This window comes from Oncorhynchus keta, chromosome 31, assembly GCF_023373465.1.
Source record: "Oncorhynchus keta strain PuntledgeMale-10-30-2019 chromosome 31, Oket_V2, whole genome shotgun sequence".
NCBI classification, from domain to species: Eukaryota; Metazoa; Chordata; class Actinopteri; order Salmoniformes; family Salmonidae; genus Oncorhynchus; species Oncorhynchus keta.
Window position 1 is genome coordinate 2,239,841 of NC_068451.1, and position 13,725 is coordinate 2,253,565.

At 43.0% G+C, this 13,725-nt stretch overlaps 1 protein-coding gene across 1 annotated transcript in view; it reads right to left on the reverse strand.

Moving 5' to 3' along the window:
- Positions 1-13,725, reverse strand: part of LOC118364198 (NADP-dependent malic enzyme-like) — a 135,157-nt gene that overhangs the window by 71,326 nt on the left and 50,106 nt on the right. Inside the window, exons 2-3 of the mRNA XM_035745517.2 lie at positions 12,420-12,553; positions 4,681-4,830 (exon numbers count right to left, since the gene is read on the reverse strand). Of these exons, the coding sequence (XP_035601410.2) occupies positions 4,681-4,830; positions 12,420-12,553 (284 nt within the window). The remainder of the gene's footprint in view (positions 1-4,680; positions 4,831-12,419; positions 12,554-13,725) is intronic.

Below are 13,725 nucleotides of genomic sequence, written 5' to 3' on the forward strand. Positions count from 1 at the left end.
TGATTAACTTCTCAAACGCATGCATATAATGATTTATGTAATGTGGCAGTTACTCATTCCAGCTATCAAAGACTTGTCCCAGTCGAATAATCTTGTGGATTAAACATCCAAGAGGGCAATTTTCTACTTAGCTACTTAGACTACATGCTCATCGATTCAAACGACAATCTCCTCTTACACGCTTACACCAGCACTGTGTGTGGGCCTAAATGTTGGATCACAACACTTAAGCCTCTACCCGGGGGGCTGAGGCGCTTCATCAAGCACATGTTTCCCGCACAGTGGCAACTTCATCTCATGTCTGTCATTAAGACAGCATAGCCAATTATACTGTATGTTAATAATAGCCTTTTATATCTCGCCTTTTGGTTTAATCATAGACTCTCCTCTCGACTACGTAAGTCTAATTATGCTACAGCTTGTCAATCGTTGGCATTATTGTAAAGCTCGCCGCCATTGGACTCTGGTGCAGTGGAACCGTGTTCTCTGGAGTGATGAATCACACTTCAAATCAAATTGAATTTGTCACATACACATGGTTAGCAGATGTTAATGCGAGTGTAGCAAAATGCTTGTGCTTCTAGTTCCGACAATGCAGTAATATCCAACGAGTAATCTAACCTACCAATTTCACAACTACCTTATACACACAAGTGTAAAAGAATGAATAAGAATATGTACATTAAAAAATATATATGAATGGGTGATGGTATAGAACGGAAGTCCATGATCATCTCCTTTGTTTTGTTGACGTTGAGTGTGAGGTTATTTTCCTGACACCACACTCAGAGGGCCTTCACCTCCTCCCTGTAGGCCGTCTCGTCGTTATTGGTAATCAAGCCTACCACTGTAGTGTCGTCTGCTTCACCATCTGGCAGTCCGTCAAACGAATCTGGGTTTGGCGGATGCCAGGAAAACGCGACCTGTCCCAATGCATAGTGCCAACTGTAAAGTTTGGTGGATGAGGAATAATGGTCTGGAGTTGTTTTTCATGGTTCAGGCTAGGCCCCTTAATTCCAGTGAAGGGAAATCTTCCATACTTGTGGCAAAATGGCTTAAGGACAACAAATTCAAGGTATTGGAGTGGCTATCACAAAGCCCTGACCTCAATCCTATAGAAAATTTGTGGGCAGAACTGAAAAAGCGTGTGCGAGCAGTTACACCAGCTGTCTGGAGGAATGGGCCAAAATTCACCTAACTTATTGTGAGAAGCTTGTGGAAGGCTACCTGAAATGTTTTACCCAAGTTAAACAATTTACAGGTCATGCTACCAAATACTAATTGAGTGTATGTAAACTTCTGACCCACTGGGAATGTGATTAAATAAATAAAAGCTGAAATAAATCATTCTCTCTACTGTTATTCTGATATTTCACATTCTTAAAATACAGTGGTGATCCTAACTGACCTAAAACTGGGATTTTTTTACTAGGATTAAATGTCAGGAAATGTGAAAAACTGAGTTTAAATGTATTTGGCTAAGGTGTATGTAAACTTCTGACTTCAACTGTATGGGGGATACAACCATCCCAGCTCTGCAGATTTAGCTGTGAAGAGACAGAATCATTAGATCATTTGTTTTGGTACTCTCCATATGTAGCTTGTTTTTCGTCGCAGGTTTGGGAATAGCTGAAGAATTGCAGAATTTACCTGGAGCTAATGCTGGAATTAGCACTGCTGGGTGATTTGTGACTTGTTTCTGGAAACTAGGCATATGTCGCATGTCACTACTTCACAGATACGGCATTTGAACGTAAGCTATAAAAAAATTATATTATATTTTTTTGTCATAAATGCCTCCTGGAACATGTGAACAATATAATGTTCATGATGTCACTGCGACAACTGTCGATAAACACAATATAAAGCAGGCTTAATCTTCGTGTGTTTCGTACATGGCCTCACATGTGAATCCTTAAAGAGATGGATGGGGTTTTTAAGAGGGTGTGAACATTGCTGAATGGGTGTAGACAAAGAAGGTCTACCAATTTTTTTTCTCAAAAGTGAGTTTACAAGTTTATACATTTTCAAATCAGAATTACTTTCGCATTGTTCCGCAACTGTAGTGTATGATATCATTTTCTAGCTCTGAGTCTCTACTTTTATCATATGTAAAAAACACCATTTCAAATTTTGCTACATAAAGACAAAATCAAGCCGGTCGGTCACATTTGATAAGTCATAGTCAATCGATCAATAAATAATATAACACTTTTAGCAAAAATGCTTATCTTTAATTTACAATCTGTAGAAACTATGAGAATAGAAAGGTTGAGAACTTTTGTGATTCATCCTAGCACAGTTGAAAAACATATGGCAAATAGAAATCAAAAGTGTATGGTGTTAAGAGATAGAGGGGAGGGGTTGAGTGGAGCTGAAGGGTGGGACTAAAATAAACAAGATAATTAAATGTCAAATATACTGTGTCTGTGAAATGTATATAGGTGCAGAACTTTTGTTAAACAGCACAGCACAGATAGAGGGAAGGGGTTGAAGCCATTAGTTTACACCAATTAGGGGAGGGGTGCTAAGATTAGGGGAAAATAATAAACAAAAATATCTTTACACAAAATAAATATGGGGGGATTGGAAATGATGCAGACAATTACATTGATGGAAGCTACAATCTATCTGCAATATTAAAGCTGATCCACCCCCTATAATAAAAAATACATACAAATAAATAAACAAACAAACATTCCAAACTGATTTGGCTGTTCCAGATTTATATTTACTATGTTACGTCTAGTCTATGAGACCAAGCGGATGAGTTCTCTATCAGTTTCCGCAATAATGCTTTACAACCCTAGGCTCTCCACAACTCCACCCACCTCCTCCACCCCCTTCCCTGGGCTAGGTAACCCTTATTTTACCAGATAAGTTGACAGAGAACACATTCTCATTTACAGAAATGATCTGGGGAATAGTTACAGGGGAGAGGGGGGGTGAATGAGCCAATTGTAAGCTGGGGATGGTTAGGTGACCGTGATGGTATGAGGGACATATTGGGAATTGAGCCAGGACCCTGGGGTTAACACCCTTACGATAATTGTCATGGGATCTTTAGTGACCATAGAGAGTCAGGACACCTGTTTACTGTCCCATCTGAAAGACGGCCCCCTACACAGGGGATATTTTGTTAGACCAGAGGAAAAAGGTGCCTTTTACTGGCCCTCCAACACCACTTCCAGCATCTGGTCACCCATCCAGGGACCAACCAGGACCATCCCTGCTTAGCTTCAGAAGCAAGCCAGCAGTGGGATGCAGGGGAGAGGCCTGGGTCTGGGACTGGCTGAGGACCAGGTTTGTGGAGTCTACAGAGCCTGCTGCTAACTGACCCACTGTCACGTCTACCAGTCCCAAATTCCCCACCCCTAGCCTCTGCAGCTCGCAGTGCTTCTTGGACAACTGCATTGTGGGTCTGCAGGGAGATATAAGATCACTCCTCCAGCCCAGTATCAGAGGTAGGGGAGCTAGGAGCATGCTAGACATCATTTCCACATACTTGCTCTGGGGAAATTGTGGAAAAGGGGGTTGTATAACTCCGAGTATGTGGGAGTGTGCGCTTAGGTTTACGAACGCAATTTAAATGTGCCCAAGGTAAGCATTTCAAATAAAACAGCTTTGAATTTAGCATTCGCTACTAATCAAAAGCATCCCTGGTTATGATCAGTTTATTTGGGGTTTTAGACTTTGAGACCCGCAAGGAAAGGTTCACTGAAGATATGAGTGAGTGAGTCCCAAATGGCACCCTATTCCCTACATGTTGGCCCTGGTAAAAAAAAAAAAAAAAAGAGAAAAAAAGAAAGTAGTGCACTATATAGGGAATAGGGTGCCATTTGGAATGCACACAGTGTGTCAGTGTGTGACTGACTGACAGAGTGACTGATGAGGAGAGCGTGAAAGAGTCTATAAAGAGTGTTTATAACTGAGAGGTACTAATCAAGACAATGTAACTTCAACATCCTTCTCCCTCTCCATCAGTAGTTGCCTACAGAATAATACTCTCAGTGGTGTTTCTTGGACCATGTTAGCTCGAATGTCTAAGACTCAAAACAAACCCAACACCTGACATCTTCACAACAGTCTAGATATGTTAAAGCCAAGTCAAGCATGATCAGCTCCTTGACGTCTGAATGTGTGTTATATTAATTTGATCTGCATTATGACTCAAATGAGGGAGTTTCGTGGTGACAGAGAGACTTGGACCTAATTGTTTGATGAGAAACAGACAGAGATAACTGAGCAGACCGAAGAGGCAATTTCTGCTTTATGCAATGCCAAGTCCATTCAAGGTGAACTGCACACTGTAACTGCTTATACTGGCCTAAGCTGCCCAAGGACTCGCAGAACCCAACTCGGCACAGATCCTGTCCCAGCCTCTGATTTTGATTGAGTTTGTTGCAACAGGCGCCAAGTCTACATACACAGATGTTTGAAGAGTAAGAATGCATCTAAATTATTTGACAATTGATGGTAAAATCTTAAAACAATGTTAAGGCTGGCCACGAGCAGCAAGTGTGTGTGTGTGTGTGTGTGTGTGTGTGTGTGTGTGTGTGTGTGTGTGTGTGTGTGTGTGTGTGTGTGTGTGTGACAGTATATCCATTAGGCCTATTCAGTGTGTGTGTGCATGCATGTGGTGTGTGTTAGTGCTCCCATGTGTGTGTCTTTCTCTCTCACCTGGGTCTCCTGAAGGCAAGGCCATACATCTGGCAGGCCAGGCCCACGGTGGGGGTGTAAACAATAGGCATGAACCTCTCCGTGTCGGACGTCAGCACACGGTAGAACAGCTTCTCATTCCTGTCCTGGAGCCCCATCAGAAACACATATCTGGGAATAGCAGAGGAGGAGGGCGTGAGGGAAAAGGTGAAAATCTTTCACACTGATTCCTAAACTGTGCATGTAAAACAGACTTCAGAGGGACTTTATGAAATACAAATCTCAGAGCGTGACAGAGAGAAGTGTGTGTGAAGAGGAGAGAGAGAGAGACATCTGGGGTGACTCAAACAGATTGCACCATGTAAGAGCAATACCATACTCTGTCGGGCCCCACTTTCCCTTTCCCTCTGGACTTAAGGACCCAATTGAAAATAAATTACCCATAGAAAGTGGTGGTGGTGGGGGGGGAATGCCACGCCGACTCCCTCGTTGCCTTGTTGAATACAAGCACCGCTCATCATGTGCTGATGGTAGTACAATAATTGCTGGATAAAGTTACTGTTGCTTACATTACAAATGCTTAGAAAAACACAGAGCGCACAGAAACACCCATTAGATATCCTACACAAGCTCCTTGTTATGATCAAACATGGACAGTGGGAGCCAAATTAACCACTATCCCACTCCACAGGCAGAAAGCTTGTAAGAAAGCTTCCCATACAATCTGGAGTATGATGTCCCTCTTGTTGGGATGACAGAAAGTATGAAGTCTTCTCACACATTGTTATTGGATACACGGTGTTAACAATCTCTTTTCAAAAAAGATCAGATCAAGTCACGGCTTACATCATACCACAGGGACCATCCACTAGATTCAGACACGGGATGATTTTCTCTTGAGTGGATGGTCAGGGGGCCTAAACATAATTTACAAATCATTTGAAGACCGCAAATTGACCGCAAGAAGCCCAAACCGATGTAATATTTGGCTAAAACATGATCATTTCAAACCTTGCTTATATGTCTATTACGCATGGGAATAGATGGGAACATGTTCCAAAATTAAAATCACTTGGAGCTGATTCCCTGGTGTTTTTACAGTATTTTATGTCCAACAATAAAAAATAAATAAAATGTTAAAAAAAATACAATTTGCTCCGGGGGGGGCAAATAAAACCACCCACAGGCCAAATTTAGTCACGAACTAGGGACACAGAAAGAGACCAACTTATTGGTGCCCAACATTGTGTGATTGGTGATGTGAGAACATGTCAAGACAGTGTCAAGCTAGGGTTGTACCAGTCACATGACACTAGGAAACGGGGTGGCACAAAATGTATATGGTCAGTCAAATTTGGTATTTCAGTCTAGGTGGCTTAGACCCATATGATTATTTTGATTTAACTTGTTGTCTTTTCCACGAGCGACTACAGCTCGAGCCTGTTGTGGCTCTCTCTCAGCCTGAAAGCATATCAGTCAAACACTTTTGGTCAGATAAAGTGTTTGGGCTGTGTTAACAAGCGTGTGAAACTCTGCTTAAACTTGGCATGGGAAAATAACTTTTCCCTCTTTCAACCCCTTCTTCCTCCATCCAAACGCATGATTCTTTACAGACACTCTTGAACGGTTGGTTTTTATGATGTTTCTTTAAAAACTGCTAGATAGCAGGTTAAAAATCACAAATGGACATTAAGAGTTGACCTCTATGACATGTTAATATTCGTGAGTCCTTCTCTTTATCTCTCCCACTGTGTCTTTGTGCATAGAAGAGGATTTCCACAATAAATCCAGCCTAGGCCGACATCTCTGTTATCATAGACATGCTTGGGCTTAAAAGTCAGTGATGTCCAGAATCCAGCCTGCTTTACCAATGTCCAGACACCAGAATGAAGCCCTGCTTTGGGGAGTAGTAAAAACAGCAAATAGCTGCTGCTTGGAATAGAATGGCATGTATGTGCCTTTCTAGGGAGTTTTTCCTAGCCACCGTGCTTTTACACCTGCATTGTTTGCTGTTTGGGGTTTTAGGCTGGGTTTCTGTACAGCACTTTGAGATATCAGCTGATGTACGAAGGGCTATATAAATAAATTAGATTTGGTTTGATTTGATTTGATATCGTTTTGTGGCCGTTTTGAGCAACAAAACGAAGTGACATGGCCGGGTCCAGTAAATACCACAGAAAGCTTGAGAAAAAAAGCACGGCCCAGACTGCAATGGAAATACTATGGCCAGAGGCATGAGGACAGGCAGGGCGAATACCAGCACTAATAAAGTGTTCCGATGCCATGAGACAAATTGTTGATGACATTGAAAGGGCATGGGAAAGGGAATAAAACACGCCTAATTGCTGTTTTGGAGGATTGGTGTGGTACAGTATAGCAACCTTCATCATACCACCACGCTGGAAAATCAAGTGGGCTAAAAGTAGTGGTGGAAAAAGTACCCAACTGTCATACTTGAGTAAAAGTAAAGATGCCTTAGTAGAAAATGACTCAAGTATCAGTAAAAGTCACCTGGTAAAATTCTACTTGAGGAAAAGTCTAAAAGTATTTGGTTTTACAAAAAATAATACTTAAGTATCAAAAGTAAAAGTATAAATCATTTTAAATTCCTTATATTAAGCAAGCCAGATGGCAACATTTTCTTGATATTTTTCAAATTTACAGAAAAAGCCATGGGCACAATCCAACATTCAGACATCATTTACAAACGAAGTATGTGTGTTTAGTGAGTTAGCCAGATCAGAGGCAATAGGGATGACCAGGGATGTTCGGTTGATAAGTGCGTAATTGGACTATTTTCTTGTCCTGCTTAGCATTCAAAGTGTAAAGAGTACTTTTGGGTGTCAAGGAAAATGTATGGAGTACAAAGTACATTATTTTCTTTAGGAATATAGTGAAGTAAAATAAAAGTAGTCAAAAAAATAAATACTATAGTATAGTAAAGTACAGATACCCCAAAAACGACTTTAGTAGTACATTAAAGTATTTTTACTTAAGTACTTTACACCATTGGCTAAAAGGTCTTCCTGGCCACAAATTAACCACAAATCCTGTCTCTCTCTGTCCCATTAACAAACCCAACTAGTCCTCGCACAACACATTCACAAGCCACATATGAAGACTGCAGATACCATGGTTACTGAGGCAGACCTGCTGCCCTGCCACTATGGAAATTCATCAAACCTTGGGATTACAATTACTTGACGCCTCGTAGTGCCTGACGGAGAGATGTACTGCTTGCCAGCAAACAAGATTTCAAGATACACTCCATGCTCAAAAGTATTTGGACACACCTTCAAATTGGTGGATTCGGCTATTTCAGCCACACCTGTTGCTGACAGGTGTATAAAATCTAACACACAGCCATGCAATTTCCATAGACAAATATCGGCAGTAGAATGGCCTGTACTGATAAGCTCAGTGACATTCAGCGTGGACCCAACTCCAGCAAAAAAAGAAACGTCCTCTCACTGTCAACTGCGTCTATTGTCAGCAAACTTAACATGTGAAAATATTTGTGTTAACATAAGATTCACCTACTGAGACAAACTGAACAAGTTCCACAGACATGTGACTAACAGAAATGGAATAATGTGTCCCTGAACAAAGGGGGGTCAAAATCAAAACAGTCAGTATCTGGTGTGGCCACCAGCTGCATTAAGTACTGCAGTGCATCTCCTCCTCATGGACTGCACCAGATTTGCCAGTTCTTACTGTGTCATGTTACCCCACTCTTCCACCAAGGCACCTGCAAGGGTACCACATGAGGGAGGAGGATGTCTTCCCTGTAATGCACAGCGTTGAGATTGCCTGCAATGACAACAAGCTCAGTCCAATGATGCGGTGACACACGGCCCCAGACCATGACGGACCCTCCACCTCCAAATCGATCCCGCTCCAGAGTACAGGCCTCGGTGTAATGCTCATTCCTTCGACGATAAACGTGAATCCGACCATCACCCCTGCTGAGACAAAAATGTGACTCATCAGTGAAGAGCACTTTTTTCCAGTCTGGTCTGGTCCAGTGACAGTGGGTTTGTGCCTTACAACAGGCCTACAAGCCCTCAGTCCAGCCTCTCTCAGCCTATTGCGGACAGTCTGAGCACTGATGGAGGGATTGTGCGTTCCTGGTTTAACTCGGGCAGTTGTTGTTGCCATCCTGTCCCACAGGTGTGAAGTTTGGATTTAGCAATCCTGTGCAGGTATGGTTACACGTGGTCTGCCACTGAGGACGATCAGCTGTCCGTCCTGTCTTAGGCATCTCACAGTACGGACATTGCAATTTGTTGCACTGGCCACATCTGCAGTCCTCATGCCTAAGGCATGTTCACGCAGATGAGCAGGGACCCTGGGAATTTTTCTTTTGGTGTTTTTCAGAGTCAGTAGAAAGGCCTCTTTAGTGCCCTAAGTTTTGATAACTGTGACCTTAATTGCCTACCGTCTGGAGGCTGTTAGTGTCTTAACAACCATTCCACAGGTACATGTTCATTAATTGTTTATGGTTCATTGAACAAGCATGGGAAACAGTGTTTAAACCCTTTACAATGAAGATCTGTGAAGTTATTTGGATTTTTACAAATTATCTTTGAAAGACAGGGTCCTGAAAAATGGACGTTTCTTTTTTTTCTTCTGAATTTAGGATGTCACCGTTCCAACAAGTCAGTTTGTAAAATGTCTTCCCTGCTAGAGATGTCCCAGTCAACTGTAAGTGCTATTATTGTGAAGTGGAAAGGTCTAGGAGCAACAATGACTCAGCCGCGAAGTGGTAGGCCAAACAAGCTCACAGAACACAACCGCAGAGAGCAAAAGCGTGCAGCTTCACCATGCGCAATGCCAAGAGTCGGCTGAAATGGTGTATAGCTCACCACCATTGGACTCTGGAACAGTGGAAATTAGTTCTCTGGAGTGATGAATCACGCTTCACCATCTGGCAGTCCGGTGGACGAATCTGGGTTTGGCGGATGCCAGGAGAACGCTACCTGCCCGAATACATAACACCAATTGTAAAGTTTGGTAAAGGAGGAATGATGGCCTGGGGGCGTTTTTCATGGTTCGGGCTAAGCCCCTAAGTTCCAATGAAGGGAAATCTTAATGCTACAGCATACAACAGCATTCTAGATGGTTCTGTGTTTCCAACTATGTGGCAACAGTTTGGGGAAGGCTCTTTCCAATCTTTTAAAATGTATTTATTTATTTATTTCACCTTTATTTAACCAGGTAGGCTAGTTGAGAACAAGTTCTCATTAGCAACCTGGCCAAGATAAAGCATAGCAATTGGACACATACAGTCAATAATACAGTAGAAAAAAGGAAATAAAATAAGTCTACATACAGTGAGTGCAAATGAGGTAAGATGAGTGAGTTAAGGCAATAAATAGGCCATGGTGGCGAAGTAATTACAATATGGCAATTAAACACTGGCATGGTAGATGTGCAGAAGATGAATGCGCAAGTAGAGATACTGGGGTGCAAAGGAGCAAGATAAATAAATAAATACAGTATGGGGATGAGGTAGATAGATGGGCTGTTTACAGATGGGCTATGTACAGGTGCAGTGATCTGCTCTGACAGCTGGTGCTTAAAGCTAGTGAGGGAGATATGAGTCTCCAGCTTCAGTGATTTTTGCAGTTCGTTCCAGTCATTGGCAGCAGAAGGAAAGGCAACCAAAGAAGGAATTGGTTTTGGGGATGACCAGTGCTGCTATGGTGACCAGTGAGCTGAGATAAGGCGGGGCTTTACCTAGAAGAGACTACGATGACCTGTAGGCGGTGGGTTTGGCGACGAGTATGAAGCAAGGGCCAACCAACGAGAGGATACAGGTTGCAGTGGTGGGTAGTGTATGGGGCTTTGGTGACAAAACAGATGGCACTGTGATAGACTGCATCCAATTTATTGAGTAGAGTGTTGGAGGCTATTTTGTAAATGACATCGCTGAAGTCGAGGATCGATAGGATGGTCAGTTTTACGAGGGTGTTTGGCAGCATGAGTGAAGGATGCTTTGTTGCAATATAAGAAGCCGATTCTAGATATCATTTTTGATTGGAGATGCTTAATGTGAGCCTGGAAGGAGAGTTTACAGTCTAACCAGACACCTAGGTATTTGTAGTTGTCCTAGTATTCTAAGTCAGAGCCGTCCAGAGTAGTGATGCTGGACGGGAGGGCAGGTGAGGGCAGCGATCGATTGCATAGCATGCATTTAGTTTTACTTGCACTTAAGAGCAGTTGCTGGCCACGGAAGGAGAGTTGTATGGCATTGAAGCTCTTCTGGAGGTTATTTAACGCAGTGTCCAAAGAGGGGCCAGAAGAATACAGAATTGTGTAGAGGTGGATCAGAGAATCACCAGCAGCAAGAGCGACATCATTGATGTATACAGAGAAGAGAGTCGGCCCAAGAATTGAACCCTGTGGCACCCCCATAGAGACTGCCAGAGGTCTGGACAACAGGTCCTCAAATTTGACACACTGAACTCTATCAGAGAAGTAGTTGGTAAACCAGGCGAGGCAATCATTTGAGAAACCAAGGCTGTTGAGTCTACCAATAAGAATGTGGTGATTGACAGAGTCGAAAGCCTTGGCCAGGTCGATGAATACGGCTGCACAGTAATGTCTCTTATCGATGGCAGTTATATCATTTAGGACCTTGAGCGTGGCTGAGGTGCACCCATGACCAGCTCTGAAATCAGATTGCATAGCGGAGTTTCCGCATGACAATGCCCCCAAGGACAAAGCAAGGTCCATACAGAAAAATGGTTCGTCGAGATCGGTGTTGAAGGACTTGACTGGCCTGCACAGAGCCCTGACCTCAACCCCATCAAACAGCTTTGGGATGAATTGGAACGCCAACTGCGAGCCAGGCCTAATAGTCCAACATCTTTACCCGACCTCACTAAGGCTCTTGTGGCTGAATGGAAGCAAGTCCCCGCAGAAATGTTCCAACATCTAGAGGAAAGTCTTCCCAGAAGAGTAGAGTATATTATAACAGCAAAGGGGGGGACCAACTCCATATTAATGCCCCTGATCTTTGGAATGAGATGTTTGACGAGCAGGTGTCCAAACACATACACTACCATGTCAAATGTAACTTTCAAAATAAAGAAATCATCCCTGTATGATGCATTGTGTGTCATAGGATGCAAAATGCATCATATATGGGGATGATTTATGTATTTTGAAAGTAACAAATCTTGAAATCTTGATTGCTGACAAGCAAAACATTTTGGGACTATGTCAACAATGGACTGATGAAAGAAATACCAAAATATAGTTTTTCGGTGGAAAACAGAGGACTCAACACAGAGAATATGGTACACCCACCCCCATGATTCAAAATGTTAAATTCACTCTGCGTGACTAACTATGGGCATGTGGTATCAATGACCGAGTTGCCAATTATTGTTTTTTAAATCAGCCTGGGACATAAGCAATGCAGCATTACATAATGCTAAACCTTTGTGACCCTAATCAGCTGCAGTAGAGACTGAAATCAGCATTTATTTTATGTCTTAAAGAAGACATGTAAAAAGCTGTGAAGACGTAAGAGGAGGACAAGGAAGAATGAAGCCATAGAAATTGAGAAAAAAGTAGTAGCGGTTTGTTCAGTAACCAGTAGGGTGCTAGGATGGGTTGAATAAAGAGCTCAGAGGACCAGTCTGTAATCCTTCCCTTAAATCTCAGTCTCTGAAGGCTTCCAGGTGTGTGATCTTTCTCTCCCTGCGTGGACAGGCCAGACGAGACAGACGCACACAGGAGCTCAGTCTCACCTGTCCAGGTCGTCCCTCTTCATCTCGTAGTTCTTGAGGACCCGGAGGAGCTGAACGTCCTGGCTGAGGAAGCAGGGAGGCAGTAGGCCGTGGATCCCCAGCTGGAGACGTTCCTCCAGGGAGAAGGCCATGCCCTAAAACACACAGAAACGTAGGAGGGACATCTGTTAGACCATCACCATAACACCAGAGCACGGTAGGGGGATATGTTAGACCATTAAACCACAGACCACTATTTAAGGCCACTGTGGGTCAGCATCTGTAGGACTGCTGGATGAGAAAGACTGTCTGACCTTACTGTATACGGTAAGCCCTCTGGTCCCAACTACTCAACATTATCGTGCTGCTGTATGTCTTGACTATAAACTGTGTACTTGAGTGTATGTATTTTGTCTTTGTTTGTTCTTTAATTGATAAACTTCACATTACAAATGAGCTATGGTCTATGGTCTGTGGAATGCTAGGCCTACATTCCAAATAGTTCAAAGTCCAGTTCAAGTCTAAAGTCAGCAGTAACTGCAGGAAGAATGGTTTAAACCACAGATCTCATTACCTACTTAAAATGTATCATCTACAACCCTGCTATCACCTTTAAATTCAACATGACTGGCTGAGACTGCCCTGGCGAAACTTCCTTTGAACTTTTAGCCTAAGTTTGTATAAGCAGGGACATTTCCATCCATCCCTCTTCAGAATCCCTGGAGTGATGATACTCAGGCGATGATACACCCCCCCAGCGGTTCTCCTCAATGAACCCTATTGGCTGATCTGATGTTCTGACTGTCTGCTCACATTCTGTCTGCTCACGTTCGTCCCCGTGAAGATGCACATTGCAGCCATGAGACGGGGCTCTGTCTGACGACCACAACCTTTGACCTTTACCACAACCCTGACTTCCAGACGGCATCTCGATAAACACACATGTTTAACATCTGGGTAGTGACCTTGAATGGAAAGGTATCTGAACAAAACCATGGTTTCCATTCCATTCCAGCCATTACAATGAGCCCAAACCTCCGATTTCAAGTGACACCAGTCTCCACTAATCCATAGAAGTGCTGCCACCGCCCCATAGAGGCATCAGAGTGTGTGTAGCTGTGTGTTTTCGACACTCTGGCTGTATTTTTACATCTATGCATGATAAAATACACGTCTGCTGAACACATCAGATCCTGTCGCTGCTGGGATGGAATTGAAGTTGTGGTGCAACTTCTGTGTTTTGGAACGTACCCCACGAGGGCTTGGCCGAAATGTACAGCTTTTTCAAGGAATTGGCACTTTTACATCTGGTTGAGGGGTTTGATTA